The sequence below is a fragment of the Aythya fuligula genome, chromosome Z (genome assembly GCF_009819795.1).
Source record: "Aythya fuligula isolate bAytFul2 chromosome Z, bAytFul2.pri, whole genome shotgun sequence".
In the NCBI taxonomy this organism is placed as follows: domain Eukaryota; kingdom Metazoa; phylum Chordata; class Aves; order Anseriformes; family Anatidae; genus Aythya; species Aythya fuligula.
In genome coordinates, this window is record NC_045593.1 from 3,998,048 (window position 1) to 4,014,690 (window position 16,643).

The window sequence follows — 16,643 nt, forward strand, 5'->3', positions numbered from 1 at the left end:
AAGGTTAATTGAATATGGTACGAGCTTACTGACAGTTCCACAAATAATCACACAAAAGCTGCCTGTGAATGGGAGGCTGTCCTGCAGATAAGACAGGAGGTAGGAGCTGTTCTCATCTATTTTTAACCTGACCACAGAGTAGGTTTGTGACTTGGAAAAATATTTTTATTGTGTCTCAATTTCACAAAAAAAAAAAAAAAAAAAAAAAAAGGCTTGCAGCTGGTGACCATGGCAGCTGTGCTGAAGTGAATGTAAAGTGGATGAAAAATATTACCACTGGACTGTGTAAAGGGAGTTTTCAGACCCACATGCAGTTTGGAGGACAACAAAAACTGTGAGGCAATGGGGAATGAGGTCCATAGCAGTGACACTGCTGGAAAAAGGAACTGCATCCCATCTGAAGCTTTCCTCTACTTTAATTTTCCTCATTTAGGGTTACTAGGTGGGTCACCCACCAACTCCCCTTGCTACATTTCTCTGACGTGAGCAAGCAGCTCATCAGCTTTGTGTCTATTTGTGGCTGGTATGAAGTGTGAGGGCTGAAAACACATCTAGGGGATCTTTTATAGCTCCTTGTGACAAGAAGGACTGTGGGCAGCAAAGTGTGTCACCTGCATGTTTACCATGCAAAGCTGAAACTGATAGCAGGGAACAAACAGAGAGAGCTGATGGCCTCACCTCTATCTGATACCTCATGGGTCAGCTCACATTTCTGGGGGCTCCTTCACGGCCCCTTGGGGATGGCTGGAAAAGTCCTGCTGCACCCCAGTGACGGTGGGCTCGTGTTATCTCCCCAGCTGCCTGGCATGGAAAGACCAGGGTAAAACCAGGTGCACAACAAAGCCCTGAGTGATCAACCTGCTGTTCATCGGGCTGAAATCCTCCCAGGGCTTTGTCTCTGGGGTCGGTGCTATTGTGGCTTTGTTCTTTCTCCTTGCTGGTGGTGCTCCCAGGCACCTGCACGTGGGAGCTGGCTGTGAAGGCAAGCCAGGAGGCACAAGCACAAGCCATCTCCTCTCCTTGTGGCCAGCCAAAACCACATAAAGCAGCTGGGAGAAAGAATGGTACGTGCAAAATGCACTGTCACCGAGGAGCTAGTGATGCAAAGGGAGGAGGAAAATTGCAGGTGAAGATGTTCTGCACCTGGGAGATGAAGCAACCTTTTGGCATCTCAGGCAGGGGGACAGAGGAGGATATGCTATCCAGCCCCCCGTATCCCTGATCCAAGTCAGGGAAGGGAATTCAAGCAGCTTCTGAAATCCCGGGTAGATATCACAGTGGTTTACATTCAACTTGTCAGTCAGGCAGATGCACTTCTTAAATGTCCCTGATTAGCTCTCTTCCTCAATTAGCAGAAGAATCACAGCTCTTGTGCAAAGTGGCTACGGAGACACCCATTAATTTCCATGGCCTTGAATGTAAACAACAATGAAAAGCTCCCTATAACTTTACAGGGAGACTCACTTCATGTGCAGGCACGTGTGTGCTCGTGTGACTTTGCCCTCTGGAGAGACATGAAGTCTCTCCCCGAAACAAGTGACAGCCAAGGGCCACTGCCCCCGGCAGGCTCCAGCTGCCCTTTCCCTGACAAGCTGCTTTGCTTCTTGGGAGGATTCCTTGGTTTTTAAACGTGGTGGCAGAGGGGGGTGAGGAAGGTCATCTCTGTACTCACTGAGTAGTTGGGAACAGCAGCAGCATCTCTTGCTCCCCCAAAACTCATTGCCCCTCAGTGATGCCTGCCCTGGCTGGCAATGAGTGCAGGGGCAGGAGGATGATTCAGGGCTTCACCTCAGCCCAGGGGGAAATAAAAGCATGAGAAAAACACAGTGAGAAAGTCTGCAAATGAACAGTCAGCATATACAAAGCCTATCAGACCAGGCAAGAGGCTGAAGCACGGCTGCACTAAACAAATCACGGTGGAATCAGCAATTGGCAAAGTAATTGGCGTTATTACAGCTGATGGAAAATTTCTGATGCCGCCCATGTTCGTTTTTGAAACACTGCTCAGACATTTAATTTGCTCAGTTCTCGTGTAGCTGATTGCTCTTTTTTTTTTTTTTTTTTTTTTTTTTTTTTTTTTTTTTTTTTTTTTTTTGCACATCAGGCAATTATCTACAGGCAGAAACTTTGGGATGCTCTGTCCACCTGACAGAGAGGAAGGATCACAGCTTTGAATGAACTGAGCAATGGGGGAGAAACGAGTGGAAGAAACAAATCTGATGTTGGAAGCTGAGTCATTTCAGCCTCTTCTTCACTCCTGTTCCTCCTCAGGTCAGCTCTGTCACTACCAAATGGCTCTAGGCTTGCAGCACCTAAAGTCCGAGCATCCTCATTCCCTAATTTGAGCCCTTCCAGAGCTGCCTCACAGGGGAGTAAGGCTGGTATGGGCAGACCACAGAAGGATTTAGAACTGGGATTGCTCTGGCTGCTTCAGTCTGCAGGCATGTTGTCCAAGCACCATGCTCTAAGTGACGCTGAGGAAGGATGCTCTTGCCCACTTCCCTCCTCTAGCTGCACAACCATAGGCTGCCTTAATGGGGAAAACCGCAGTGGCAGCCACTCTGCAGCCGCGTGGAAGGATGGTTCCTCAATTACCAGGGAGTCGTTTCTGAGTACGCCCTCTCCCTGGAAGCAGTGGGAAGATTTCTGAGCCCGCCTGATTGATTCATTCATCGGCCGATTTCACTGGGATACAATCCATTTAGATTTACAGCTCATTTCCAAGGAGGAGGGAGCCCAGAGAGGCTCATCCGTCATATCCTCCGTCACTGCAAATCAAAGGCAGCTCCTCTCTCGGAGGCTTCCAATGCCAAAGGGAGAGGGTATTTGGCAGCCTGGCTCCCTGGGATTTCTGGAGCTGCCAGACACCAGCCCCCTTGTCTTCCTTGAATAAAAAAAAAAAAAAAAAAAAAAAAAAAAAAAAAAAAAAACAAGAAGAAAAAAAGCCTCATTGGAAAACGCTCTGGCGTGAGATGGCCAAAGAGGATTTTGAATCACTGCATGGCTGGAAGGACATGCAGTCCCTCAAAGTCTGTGGTAAGGCCAGTATGGCCATCTATAACACAGAAGGGCAATTTAGGAACACCACAGGTTCCTGATCTGGATACCAGGAGGATGGCTTCAAGATCAAGCCCCTGCTCAGGAGTTTTTAGGACCCCCATATACATGTACGCACAAGGTTGGGGAACAGGCTCCTTTTAAGCAGGTGGGTGCCTTTCTACCCAAAACAGCTGGTTCATTATGGGTGATGTAGTGTCACAATAAGATTTCACAGGGAATTACAGCATTGTCCTCATGCCTTGGTGCCTCCTACATCACTGCCACCACCAGACCCCAACAAGGGGGTGAACCCCAACATAGGGTCTGGTGAATCCCACAAAGCTTCAGAAAAAGAAGAGTGAACCCAAGCTGCTTTCAAAGCACTCAGGCCAGAAGATAACAAAGAGGCAAGTTCAAGGCATGGAAGATCATCTCTTCCCTTCTCTGTGCCAAACAGGACTTACAGCAAACCCCTCAAGAAAGAGCCAACAGGTGACGGTCAGTGACAAAAAATGGAAGAAAAACACTGGGAGCACCACACTACTTCTCTACCAAAGTGATTTTTCTCATGCTGTTAGCAACTCTCAGTGCTTGACTTTGTCAGAGAAGATTATCTGGTTGCAACCCAGGGCCCCATGAAGCCAATGGGATGATGCCCACTCCCTTCACTCCACTTTAGTGAAAGACTAATTCTTGCACTGCTTTTACACAGGGTGTAAAAGATTCACACCCTGGCTTGAGCCTGTCTACAAGCGGGTAAAGTTTGCCATTGGAGATGTAGTACACTCCTGGGATGGGATTTAAGAAGATCAAGATCTCCTCCCAGCAGTGCTTTTGACCTGCTCTGTGGCCACAATGAAGTTGCCTCACTGAGTGCTTTTTCTGTTCTCTAAAATGGGTACGGTGTCCCGCTCTGCCTCGTGAGACACTGAGATTTATGTGCAAAAAGCATAACATAAAAACTAAGTATTGTCACATAAAGCAAGATGAAGATATAAAAAGAAGCCAAGGCAATGTGGGTGCCATTAAAATCCTGACACTGAGTGCTAGAAGTGGCTTAAATTTGCTGCGGTCCTCCTGCTGTTCCCTTTTATTAAGCATGGGGAAATATTGCCTTGCAGATAAACACTGTGATGTGGTAAGTGTCCAGAATTTAATGGAGTCATTATAATCGATGAAAATGTAGCTTTCATTACTTTATGAATGCCTTATTCATATATATATTTTTTTAAAGTCCAGAAAGAATGTTTTCCCTACGCAATTGCCAAGTAAGAGGGTAAACAACTTCTGCTAATGTACCTTCATCTCCTCTCCAAGGCTGTCTCTCCAGCAGAGGAAAGGCTCTCGTTACACAGCCTCCAGCCCTCTTCCAAACCTCTCCCAGCACCATGCAGACAGCCCAGTAACAGCTGGCCACAGCTGGCTGCATCGAGAGGCACCCAAAAGCCTTTTCCCACAGCTGCCTGCCTGCTTCTGCCCATACATTGACTCCCATCTGAACCTTTTAATGTCATGCAGTCTTTGGGCCAGGAACAATCTCACATTTGCTTTATGATGCTCTGACTGTGGCAAAGATTTTTATGGACTACCACAATGCCGTCTTCTTAGCTGCGGACATGCTGCTGATTAAAGGGGTCACATTGGTAGCAAGAGGATCTATGATGTCTTTATTTGTTCACGGGAAGGATGCACTGTGAATTCAAGTTTCTCCCTCCAGCCCCAGCCTCGTGGTGCTTTGATCCCAACCACCTTCAAGAATAAAAGGGGAATTTAGCTCTTAAATGTGATTTGGCCACCGTTGTCTCAGTTAACACCATCCATAAAAACATCGGTTTCTTTGTTCCACAGGACAAAGCTGAGATCACAGAGTTGAAATAGGAGTAGTGTGAAAAAATAGAAAAAAAAAAAAAAAAGTATATTTTTAGCTAAAAACAGCCAATCATTATCTATGTAAATAAATGAGGGGCTATTGAGTTTTAATAACACACTCTGTTTTGTTGCTCATTCATGAAGAGGGATGAGGAGATAATGTTTTGAGGTTTCAAAAAGCTTTTTTTTTTTTTTTTTTTCTTAAATTAGAGAATTACACAACATGGTGTTTCAGTACCATGAACACCTGCTGACAGTATGATTGCAAAACAGGACATTCTTGAGGCTGCAAAAAAAATGGGCACAAAAAAGAGAATCCTGTTATCAAGCAAAATATCTGAAGACTGTGGTCGAGCGTGTGTTTTTTCTCTGACTTTTAAAAGCGTCACATCCTCAAATTCAAACAAGCAGATGGCTGCCAGAAATGCTCTGAAACCAGCAAGCTGCTTGCGTTGGACACATCATTTTGGTGTCTTGGCCTCTTGACTCACACATTGATTTTTATTTCATTTGGTTTTGATCCAAGGCAATTGGAGAGGATTTTAAAGTCACCGGTGACCTCTGAACTTCAATGATGGCATTTTGGGGCATTTTATCTACAAGAGGAGATAAGGGCAGAAATAGCCACTCATTCACCTTCCAATGAAAAAAAGATATAATGACATCATTTGTGGTTTCAGTTTCAGCAACTACAGCAAGCTGCTGAGGCTGTACAGAGAAGAGGTGATGCTGCTGGAAAGGAAAAATGTTTTGAAGAGTGTGCAGCAATGACATTGCCTCTTTTTCTTGTGTGTCTTTTTATTTATTTATTTATTTATTTTTGACAGCACACAGCCACAGCTGATGACGACCTCCTCTCTGACTCTGCGTATTGCACAGTAGCAGTCGTGAGCTGTAGGTCACACCACTTCCAGCTGGCTGAGGGTCTGAATTGCTCTTTCTTCCCTATCTGAATGAGTGCAAAAATTTAATCTTTGATATGAAGACGAGTTTTAGGAAACTCCAGTAGATGCAGAGAATCACATTGCGTATCAGACTGCTCTCAGAACACCAAACCCGACCTTGGTTCCTCCCAGAAAGATTAAATATACATCTCTTGCTCCTCACATACACACATTTCTGCCAGCTTCTCGGGTCTCCCAGGGATGTCCGAGCAGAGAAAGCCACACTAGAGGGGTCACCGAGACTCAGACTGGTCCACATTGGAGCCAGGCAGCTGCGGCTGCTCCTGCCATAGGGTGGGCTCCTCCCACTCTCATTAGCTGATTCCTTGGGGGAATTATGGCTTGCTGGAGCCAAACCTTCTCCCAGATGCCCACGTCTCCTTGATGAGCCTCTCTGAGGTTATGCCCTGCTCACATCTGGGTTTTCCTTCCCCAGCACTCCTGTTTTTCAAGCAGAGCTCCTCATAAAGAAATGCTATCAGTGCCATAATGCAGGTCCTGATGAAATACAAGGGACTGGAACAATATTATTCCTGTGTGGGGAGCACCGTGCCAACTAATTTTGGTGGTGTACAGATAAAATACTGATTTAATTTATCTGGATCTAGTAAAATCTGGAAAGAGCTTATAGGAAATCATGCTTCTGTCTTATTAATGAAATTCCGGTCTTGTTCTAGGAGGACTGACAATCTTAAAATCAATCTGCCAAACTTTCATTCACAACTTCATTGCGAAGCTGTTAAGGATAGGGCACAGCACGCCAAACCTGCAGGGGTGTGCAGGCAGCATCGCGGAGCACCGCTCCTCCTTCCACCCCACCGATATCAGGCTGCTGCCTCTGGATTTCACCAGTAGCTGCTTTGCTGCATCCAGCATCGACAGAAGGCTGAAATGAATCCCTGTGCACTATATCTGCAGGTCATGTGTGCACTGATACGCTCGTGCTCATGTCCGTGTTGGCTATTAGGCACGGAAGGAGGGAGTGCCAAAAACATCAGTCCCAGGGGACAACGGCTGTCACGATTTTCAACCTGGCTGCTCTGCAAGCAAAAACCCAGAGTGCTAGCAAATAATGACTGCAGAGGTTGATGCCTTGATTTCTGCTGCTTGGATCGATGTTAACAGTAATATTATATTTCCAGGGCATACTCAACTGACAGAAGTATTGATTATTTGGTATGTAGCAGTGCATTGATACTCGATAGCAAACTGGGACACCGAAACAATAAACGTGGAGCTGTTAACAAGCAACACAGGGCACTGGGTCTCAGTGATACAGCTGGGATATCACTTTCTTTGTCTAAAAAGGAACATCTTTAACACGTCAAAAATATAATTTTCTTATCTGACTTACCAAAACACCTGGGGAAAATACATTCATCACTGGAACCTGCAGATTAAGGTCACATTTCCACATAAGTGCCAGATTCGATCAATAACTTCATCCCCACTGTGACCAAACACATGAGGTATTCTTGAAGGAAAAATGTTTTGTTTGATATGTTTAAACAAAACACTTCAATTTGTTGTATCAGACCATCTTGTGAATGAGCAGATTTCAGTGAAAGAAAAGATGACGACACATTATAATCTGGTTGCAATAGTGGAGCCAAAGCTATTTCTTCATCTAGGTTTCAGATTCAGTGTGAAAAAATCCATCCATATATTTGGATAGCTTGAAACAGAACTTTCTTTATCAAACAGAGAGTTTCCTTATACTTAAATGACATAACACCATATCCTTCCATGAGCTATTTTATTAAATCTAAGCCGACTGACAATTAGCTTTTTGTCTAAGACAATTGTCTCCGATGGACACATTTAACTACCAGCCACCAAACCATTAAAATGAAATTATACAGAACACCAGTCTAATGGCTGGAGCCTACTGAAAAAGGAATCTCCACATGGTAAGGGAGAAGGACACTCTTCCTGCAATGGAAATTGGCCCTTGCTGTTTCAGGAAAGAAAACTCAATGACTTAAAACTTCTCTGAGCTCAGAGAAGCAGGGGAGGTAACTCGTAAATATGCAGGACATGTAACTCTACTATAGCCTTTATGGGGCCAGTATGGACTTCTCTCTTCTGTTGGCATGTTGAGCCCTGTAGGCTCAGCGGCCTCAGACTCTGCCTACAGTTTGGAGATGTTAGGACCACAAGAGGCTTAATCAGCCCCGATGGTGGCTCCCTTCTCTCTCCTGCTGCTGACAAATGGAGTTTAGGATGATGGAGTCCAGTTTCTCAGTTGGGTCTGAGCCTCTTCAGCCACTAGCAAGTTACATGTGCCCAGAAATATTCCCAGGCACTGCGGCCAGCTGGCACAGAGCAGTTCATATCTCTGCTCACAACCATGTCTTAGCTCCCCTAACACAGCAGCTAAATGCAAAAAGCTCACTGGGATGAGTCCTGATCTATGGTTAGGAATGATTTAAGAGTTTGCTAGTTGTCATGGACCAAAAGCATGCCAAGGTCTAGTAGTTTGAGTATACCCATGTATATTCACTCCTGTGCCCAGCAACGTACCCAGACACCACTTTGCTTAAGTCAGATGCAGCCTAAAGCACTGGTATGACATAAATGTCCTTCCCCTTCTCCTGCCTAAGGTCATTGCTTTCCTGTAAGGTGAAGGGAGGTGTATGGCTCTAAATTTGGTTATAACAATAGTCTTTTGCTGGTTCATGATACCACTCTTAGTGAAAACCTAGAGATCACTGGTGTCTGCAGCCTAAGAATAATTGCAAGGAACCAGATGTTCTATGTTTAAAATGTCAAAGATGTTATACACAGGCAGCTTAACTCCACAAACAAACCGCTCTCCTCTTTCTCCCATCCCACACCAGTCATCTTCCTGGTACTACCTCTTCAACACTTGTCACTTTAAATCGCATGCCCCCAACAAAGCATCCCACCTCAAGCAGTTACAATATGCTCTAACCATACTGCTCTGGAGGATGGTAAGATGTTCTCTATGAGCTTCTGTGCTGATCTGAAGCTATGAGTTCCTCTGAGCTACAAGAAGTTGAGTGCAAGAGCTTGCCTTGAGAAGAACTAAGCATATTGGGACTGGCACCCACCGGCACTAAGGCAATCCCACACTAAGAGGGAAGATCTTGGTATGCTGTGACCCAAGCCCAGACCAGCTCCTGCTTCCCACAGAGAACCATGTACTACAGGGTGGAAGCACTTCATACTTACACCCTGATCACCATGCACAGCACAAAGACTTCTCTGTGGTAAGGTTTCCAAGCTACCAACAGAAGCTGCTACTCTTAGACAGGTGCCTTTCCGAGAAGCTCACCTCTTCAAACAGCTTTGCTTGCATTATGTCCATGTATTTATATGTATTATTGCCCACGTATATTTGCCCAGCTGTATTTCAGCAGCAGCACTTTTCTGGTGTTGCACCCACCCTTCGCAATGCCCATAGAAAAGGCAGTGGAGACTGGTGTCAGGCAGCTAGTGCCTCCTTGCAGCTCCTCCTTAGACATCTCTGCAGCCCTGGAAGATGCGGTTTAAAGCCTGATGTGGGCTCACAGCATCCATGTTTCACTGCAGTTGCCTGACTCGGGGAGCTATAATGCCAGGAAGATGGTGGATGAGTTAATGCCAGCAGATAATGCCTTATGATCCTATGATCTAGTGCTAAAGGCAGGAGGAGTGGGAAGCCCAGCAGGCATCTGATTGAAGAGGCTGGGGGAGATAAGAGGAGACGGTGTCCTGCTGTGCATTTCCTCCACCTCTATAACCTTCTCATTTTCAAAGAGCTTCCTTAGGGATGTGGCAGCTATTGTTCTCCAGACCCGGTGCCTCAGCATCCCCACTACGCTGAGAGCAGCTTGGGAGTCATGCGCTGCCAGCTCTTCTGTCTCTATGGAGAAACGAGCAGATCACTCGGCTCAAGAAGAAACAATACTTGCACATCTCAGACATCCCCGCTCTATCACGTGCAGGGCTATATTGCAGAATCCATAACCAGCAGAAGCTGCCTGTGCATGGCTCATGCAGACCCAGAAAACATTCGGACTTCACCAGCGCCTTTTCTTCCTCACCAGAAGTGGCCTTGGCAGCCAGATCAAACTTGGGCACAACCATTCTCGACATGCAGAGTCAGCAGGGAATGAGCATTCTTCTTCATGCACAATTATCTGGGATGCTGAATATTAATATTGGCCATTAAGATAAAAAGGAGGCTAATTTAAACCTACTACAAAGTTTAAGGAGAAATCCAGAGCAAGCAGTAGGCAAGATTGATGTAAGAGTTATTCTCATTTCTCTCTGGTTCCATGAAAAGAAAAATACTAGCAGGGCTATACATTTTTTAAAACCTACACTTTTTTTCTAAATAGGGTTGAAATAGGTTTAAGCGTTACTGTTATTATCTCAGAAATGACAGGGAGACATTTCCATGTGAGTGCTTCCCTTCAGTGTCAGATATCCGTATTCACAATGTGCATCCCTTGGATTTGGGGACTGCAGCTCCCTACAGTCCAAGGACTTAGGGTTCATTTTGTGCAGATTTTTCTGCCAAAATGGGGTTATTAGTAATAGCAAATGTTGCAACGTCACCCATGCTTGATAGAAATGGGAGGGTAGGGTAATATTAGGGAGAAACTGTAAGCTGTAATATCCAACTGGAGCTGGCAAACTCGAGTGTGTTTGGATTGCCTGTTCCAATATTTCACTCCCCTGCTTTCAAATGGTGGTCCTGGCCCTGCTGATTAACCACCTGAATATGACAAAGGATATTCACAGGAAGGATCTCACGATAAAAAGGCTATTCCTGGCCCTCTTTCCATCACATCATAATCTGTCCACTAATATGGCCCGAGATCTCAGCTGATCAAAAGGTCATAAGATGTTGCCACTAAGTATCACTCTGCTCAGCCAAAGGCATTTTTACTCCTTGCAGCAGGCAGGGAAATGCAATAGCAAAGCCTTCAAATCTGTTTGTATAATAGATGAAGTCTTTGCTATGTGGCATTTATCTTCCTTCAGGGAGTGCCACCTGGTAAATAAATCTTGAGTTGCCAGTAAATTTAAATAAAACAAAGGCAAATCATATCCCTCCACGCTGTCAATACATAACTGCAGAGAACACAAGTTCCCACTGTCCCACCATTTCCTCTGCTACAAAAGCTATAAAGCACTGACCATCTTCAACTCCAAGGGAACCCAGCTCTCTGAGAACATAAAGAAGAGCATGGTGATAACATAGGAGGGACTGAAAAATACATCACTCATTTAGACTAATGGAAAGGTATAAACTGTCATATTGCTTTTTTAAGTTAGCAAAAAGCAAAAGCCAAAGAGAGAGGGGCTATTAGCATATCAATGGGAGTAATGGATTGAAGACAAGAGGGATTCTACTAAATGGTGGGATGCCTCTCCTGGTGAAAAACACTAGGGTGGGCACTTTTCTCTACGTCCTGGGGTGGAGAAAACACTGAGTGGCATCCCATCATGGCACTGGCCAGTCAGTCACGGCCACAGTGTCATATTCAGGTGGCAGCGGGTCTGTTGGTCCCTTGCTGAGCCCATCCCTGGATGCCAGCCATCACCTCCAACCCGTGCCACAGACGGCAGCCAGTCCTCTGGCTATTCACGGCCAAGCAGCTTGAGATGGGCAGAGCCACAGATCGCTGCCCAAAACAGTGGGGAGAGAAGGTGCCACTGCCAAGGACTGCCTGCCACCCGGAGCTCTTGTCTGGCAGGTCTGCAGAGCTTGCAGGGGGAGTGCTGCAGTTGGAAAAAGCACTGCCTTGCCTCTCCCACACACCTGAAGAGATGTCACAGCCACATTAAAATGCTGTTCTCCCTGGACTGTCTGTCCTATCCTCGCTCTCCAGATGCAGAGCTTTACACCCCGATGGACAGACAGTGCCTTTAACTGCAACTGGCAGTCATTTTGCTCCTCTCTGTGCTTTCAAAGCTGAGAGCCATCAAAGATTAGCTGAAAAATCATGACTATTTTTCCCTAAGAAGCTGCACTGGTAATAAGCTTCAGGAAAAATCCTCCTAAATGCAAGTGATAAGCGTAGACTGTGTGAAGGCTGACAGGTCTGATTATAATTATCACTGTAAGGGGACCAGCACTAACCTCTCTTCTAGAAGGCAATGGCAATTCCTGGAAGGGAACATGCAACTGAATTATCATAAACAAAATCATTGCACGTGGAACTGACTTGAACTGGGAAATGAAATAAGACCCTGATAAGAAAAGAAGGGAAAGAGAAGAGAAAGAGAAGGGAATGGAAAGAGAAGAGGAAGGGGAAAGTGAAGGGGAAGGGGAAGGGGAAGGGGAAGGGGAAGGGGAAGGGGAAGGGGAAGGGGAAGGGGAAGGGGAAGGGGAAGGGGAAGGGGAAGGGGAAGGGGAAGGGGAAGGGGAAGGGGAAGGGGAAGGGGAAGGGGAAGGGGAAGGGGAAGGGGAAGGGGAAGGGGAAGGGGAAGGGGTAGGAGAGGAAGGGGGAGAGGGAGGAGGAGAGGAGAGGAGAGGAGAGGAGAGGAGAGGAGAGGAGAGGAGAGGAGAGGAGAGGAGAGGAGAGGAGAGGAGAGGAGAGGAGAGGAGAGGAGAGGAGAGGAGAGGAGAGGAGAGGAGAGGAGAGGAGAGGAGAGGAGAGGAGAGGAGAGGAGAGGAGAGGAGAGGAGAGGAGAGGAGAGGAGAGGAGAGGAGAGGAGAGGAGAGGAGAGGAGAGGAGAGGAGAGGAGAGGAGAGGAGAGGAGAGGAGAGGAGAGGAGAGGAGAGGAGAGGAGAGGAGAGGAGAGGAGAGGAGAGGAGAGGAGAGGAGAGGAGAGGAGAGGAGAGGAGAGGAGAGGAGAGGAGAGGAGAGGAGAGGAGAGGAGAGGAGAGGAGAGGAGAGGAGAGGAGAGGAGAGGAGAGGAGAGGAGAGGAGAGGGAGGAGAGGAGAGGAGAGGAGAGGAGAGGAGAGGAGAGGAGAGGAGAGGAGAGGAGAGGAGAGGAGAGGAGAGGAGAGGAGAGGAGAGGAGAGGAGAGGAGAGGAGAGGAGAGGAGAGGAGAGGAGAGGAGAGGAGAGGAGAGGAGAGGAGAGGAGAGGAGAGGAGAGGAGAGGAGGAGGAGAGGAGAGGAGAGGAGAGGAGAGGAGAGGAGAGGAGAGGAGAGGAGAGGAGAGGAGAGGAGAGGAGAAGGAGAGGAGAGGAAAGGAGAGGAGAGGAAAGGAAAGGAAAGGAAAGGAAAGGAAAGGAAAGGAAAGGAAAGGAAAGGAAAGGAAAGGAAAGGAAAGGAAAGGAAAGGAAAGGAAAGGAAAGGAAAGGAAAGGAAAGGAAAGGAAAGGAAAGGAAAGGAAAGGAAAGGAAAGGAAAGGAAAGGAAAGGAAAGGAAAGGAAAGGAAAGGAAAGGAAAGGAAAGGAAAGGAAAGGAAAGGAAAGGAAAGGAAAGGAAAGGAAAGGAAAGGAAGGAAAGGAAAGGAAAGGAAAGGAAAGGAAAGGAAAGGAAAGGAAAGGAAAGGAAAGGAAAGGAAAGGAAAGGAAAGGAAAGGAAAGGAAAGGAAAGGAAAGGAAAGGAAAGGAAAGGAAAGGAAAGGAAAGGAAAGGAAAGGAAAGGAAAGGAAAGGAAAGGAAAGGAAAGGAAAGGAAAGGAAAGGAAAGGAAAGGAAAGGAAAGGAAAGGAAAGGAAAGGAAAGGAAAGGAAAGGAAAGGAAAGGAAAGGAAAGGAAAGGAAAGGAAAGGAAAGGAAAGGAAAACACTTTGAACACTCTTTAAAGGTCAGCCCTATAGAAAATGGCACCCCATCTAAGTTTTGCTAACTTCAGGATGACAGGAGTGCAAGAATGAAGGATGGCGTGGAGTCATGCATGTAAGAGGTGTTTGGAAATAAAGGATATAATCTGAAACAATATTTAAAGAACACTCTCTGCAAAATAACATGAACAGAGGGCCTCAGAATGAGTGTTGTTCCAGACTGAGCTAAATATTCAAAACTAGGACAAAACTCCAGCATCCTTGAACCAACCTTTCCCCTTTGCTAACATTCTAGAAAGAAGAAATCCAGACACAGCTTAGAGCTCTTTAAATGGGACCTGTACATCAGCTGAGAAACAAGGACATCAGCCCTCAGCAGGTTTTCAGGAGCCCTAGTTACAGTGGATAGTATGCCTTCGAGATCGGCCTGTCCTAACCTTCCTTGTGCTTCCTCTGACAGCTTTACATTTTTCACAGGCTATGAAAAATGTGTGTGCAGGTTGGTTGGCTGTTTCTATTTCCATTGGAAAATGGGAAATATGAAAACTTGGATGATCTGGAATAAGGGTAGCAGTACAGCTGCTTTTTCTTTCTGAACAAAGGGAAATAGATATTATCTTTTTAATAGTGGGCTCTAACTGCAGAGGAGATGAAGAGGAGAGCCTCAGAGTCAAAGGCAGTTCGAGGAGTTTCATTCTCATTATATCTCAATGGAGTGAAGCAAATAAATTGCGCAAGGAGACATATGGAAGCTCACTACGCAAATGGCCTATTTAAGGCTCTTACTTCCTAATTAGGTCCTGGTGTCAGGAGGTTGGTAACAATTATTCACACATAGATCATTTGGATACAATACAAACTGTTCTAAAACCCAAACCATCATAATGGCATGCATTAAAAAGAAGCCCTATTTAGCTTGATCTTTTTAGGCTCTTTCACTTAGCACTTGGAATATCAGTTCCTGTGCCGCACACATCCTACGTTTCACATCTAACACTTCAATAATGGGTTTGGAAGGGAAAAAGGAAGCAACAAAACCCTTCGCAGCCACAACCCCTTGTTCTTACCTTGTTCACAGATTTCGTCACTGGACTCTGCACAGGGAACCCACACTCTCTTCCCAAATTCTTCATCTGGCTCTGTGGTGTTTCCCAGAACAAAGAGAAAAGAAAGAATCTTCATTGTGGGCATGACTGTGAGGAAAATGGTCACAAGTATCCAAAGTTTTGCTCTTTTCCAATTCATTACATCTTTCTACGTGCCCACCACCCCCTGAGCACACTGTCCCGGGGTTCACCCCCAGTTGCCTCATCCCTGCTCAGTTTTGGAAGGTCCCCCAGGCTTCTCCTTAACTCATGCAGATGGGCAGGTTTCTCTTCTGACTGGCCCAGGCAAATACAGTGGCAACATGGGGCCATCTAGGTTCTGCCTGGCAGCCACGGGGTGCATCCCAAGCCATGATGGCTGGGAGTAGAGCCACGGACAGCCGAATTTGGGGAGGCATGGGAAGAGCAGGACAGTGTCCCATGATGCCAACCCATCTGCTTTGTTTAAGAGTTAAAGCAGGGAGCCAAAACCAAGGATTACCACATTGTAAAACCATTTAAAACAGGGTAAGTGGTTGTGATTCAGCATCATGACTGTAGCAAACCCACTCTGTCCTGTGCTTCCACGCTTCTGGTACAAAAATGAGATCTTCCCTTCTCCCCCTCGCACCTCCTCACCCCCTTTGTCCACCTCTCAAGCTCTTCACATGAAGGTGAAATATTTCACATTTTCACCTGTGGTAATGCAGATCAGAGAGCGTTTGCTTTGCTTTGCTTTTCACTGATTTTGCCCAAGGCATCCTTTTAAGCGGCAGCCTGTGCAAAGATAATAGGTGGCACAATTCTCTGTAACTGGAATCAGCAGCAAATCAGCCATCTGCCACTCTAGGGGTCTGAGATTAACCCAGCTACTGGACCGTGACTGCAAAGCATTTGCACATTTAGATTACAGAAATGCGAGGCTACCAGTCCAAAAAAAAAAGAAAAAAGACTGGGAATGGGGAAGGTGTGGGGAGAAGGGGTGCAAGACAGCCTTGGAAGAGTCCTCTGGATTAACCCTTCCAGGTGAAAGTCATCTCATAACAACTCCAAGCAAGCAAGGTTTTAGTATAGAGTGTTAAAGGGAAAAGAGGTTTGAAGTAAGCAACTGGTGACTCATGAGATATCATGAATCAGGGAAATACATCCAGAGACACCTCTGATACAGGGAGGAATAAAGACAAAGACATAAAGTTGCATTGTCAATGCATTGCAATGCTAAGTGGGAGGTTATGGCCAGATGGTATACCTGGACCATTTGGGAGGAGAAACATTTCTGCCCCAAGATGGACAGGCTCCCTTACAAAAGTTCCCTTACTCCAGAGCACTGCCAAGACACTGAAGAAATAGAAGAGATCTCTGCTCTGAAATATAAAGCTTTAGGGAGGTTTCTTCACTTGCTGTCCTCAAATATTTGTTCCCAAATGACACACAATACAATGCTACTCCGTGAGTGTGGATGCTGTTGGTCTACGTTAACTTTTTGTCCATACATTTGAGATCCTGTCTATAAATCCATTAAGTAATTGTTATTTGTTAAGTGGAGTTATTTGTTAAGAGGTGTAACTGAGTAGGAAATACAAGCTGGTGCACATCTAGAAGCGTGACCCATGCTTTGTGCAGGTGCATGAGGCTTAGGAAAGCTGCCAGGGTCTCCTTTGCTCAATTTCATGTGGGCTTTAATCCCCACTCCTGCCATTTGCTTTTGCAGGTTGGCATCACAAGGTGAGTGATCTCAGGTTAAAAAGAGGGGGCTGTGCCCACAGGAAAAGGAGCAGCACCAGCCAAAACCATCAGGAAGGGAATTTCAGTCAAGATCTGCATGGTATGTGCCCTGGGTGAGGATGGTAGCTTGACTATATGGCTCATCTCACTGAGTCTGAAGAGATAACGGAAAAGCAAGCAGCAAGCCCATGTCTGCATACCCAGACATGTATTTTTATATACGTACTTTTTCACTAAGACCAGATGGAATCTGATGGAAGGCATACTGACTTTTGCCACATTTTTT

General features: G+C 45.9%; 1 protein-coding gene across 1 annotated transcript in view; it reads right to left on the bottom strand.

Moving 5' to 3' along the window:
- SETBP1 (SET binding protein 1) overlaps positions 1-16,643 on the bottom strand; it is a 267,287-nt gene that overhangs the window by 124,404 nt on the left and 126,240 nt on the right. Inside the window, exon 4 of the mRNA XM_032205790.1 lies at positions 14,615-14,686. Within this exon, the coding sequence (XP_032061681.1) occupies positions 14,615-14,686 (72 nt within the window). The remainder of the gene's footprint in view (positions 1-14,614; positions 14,687-16,643) is intronic.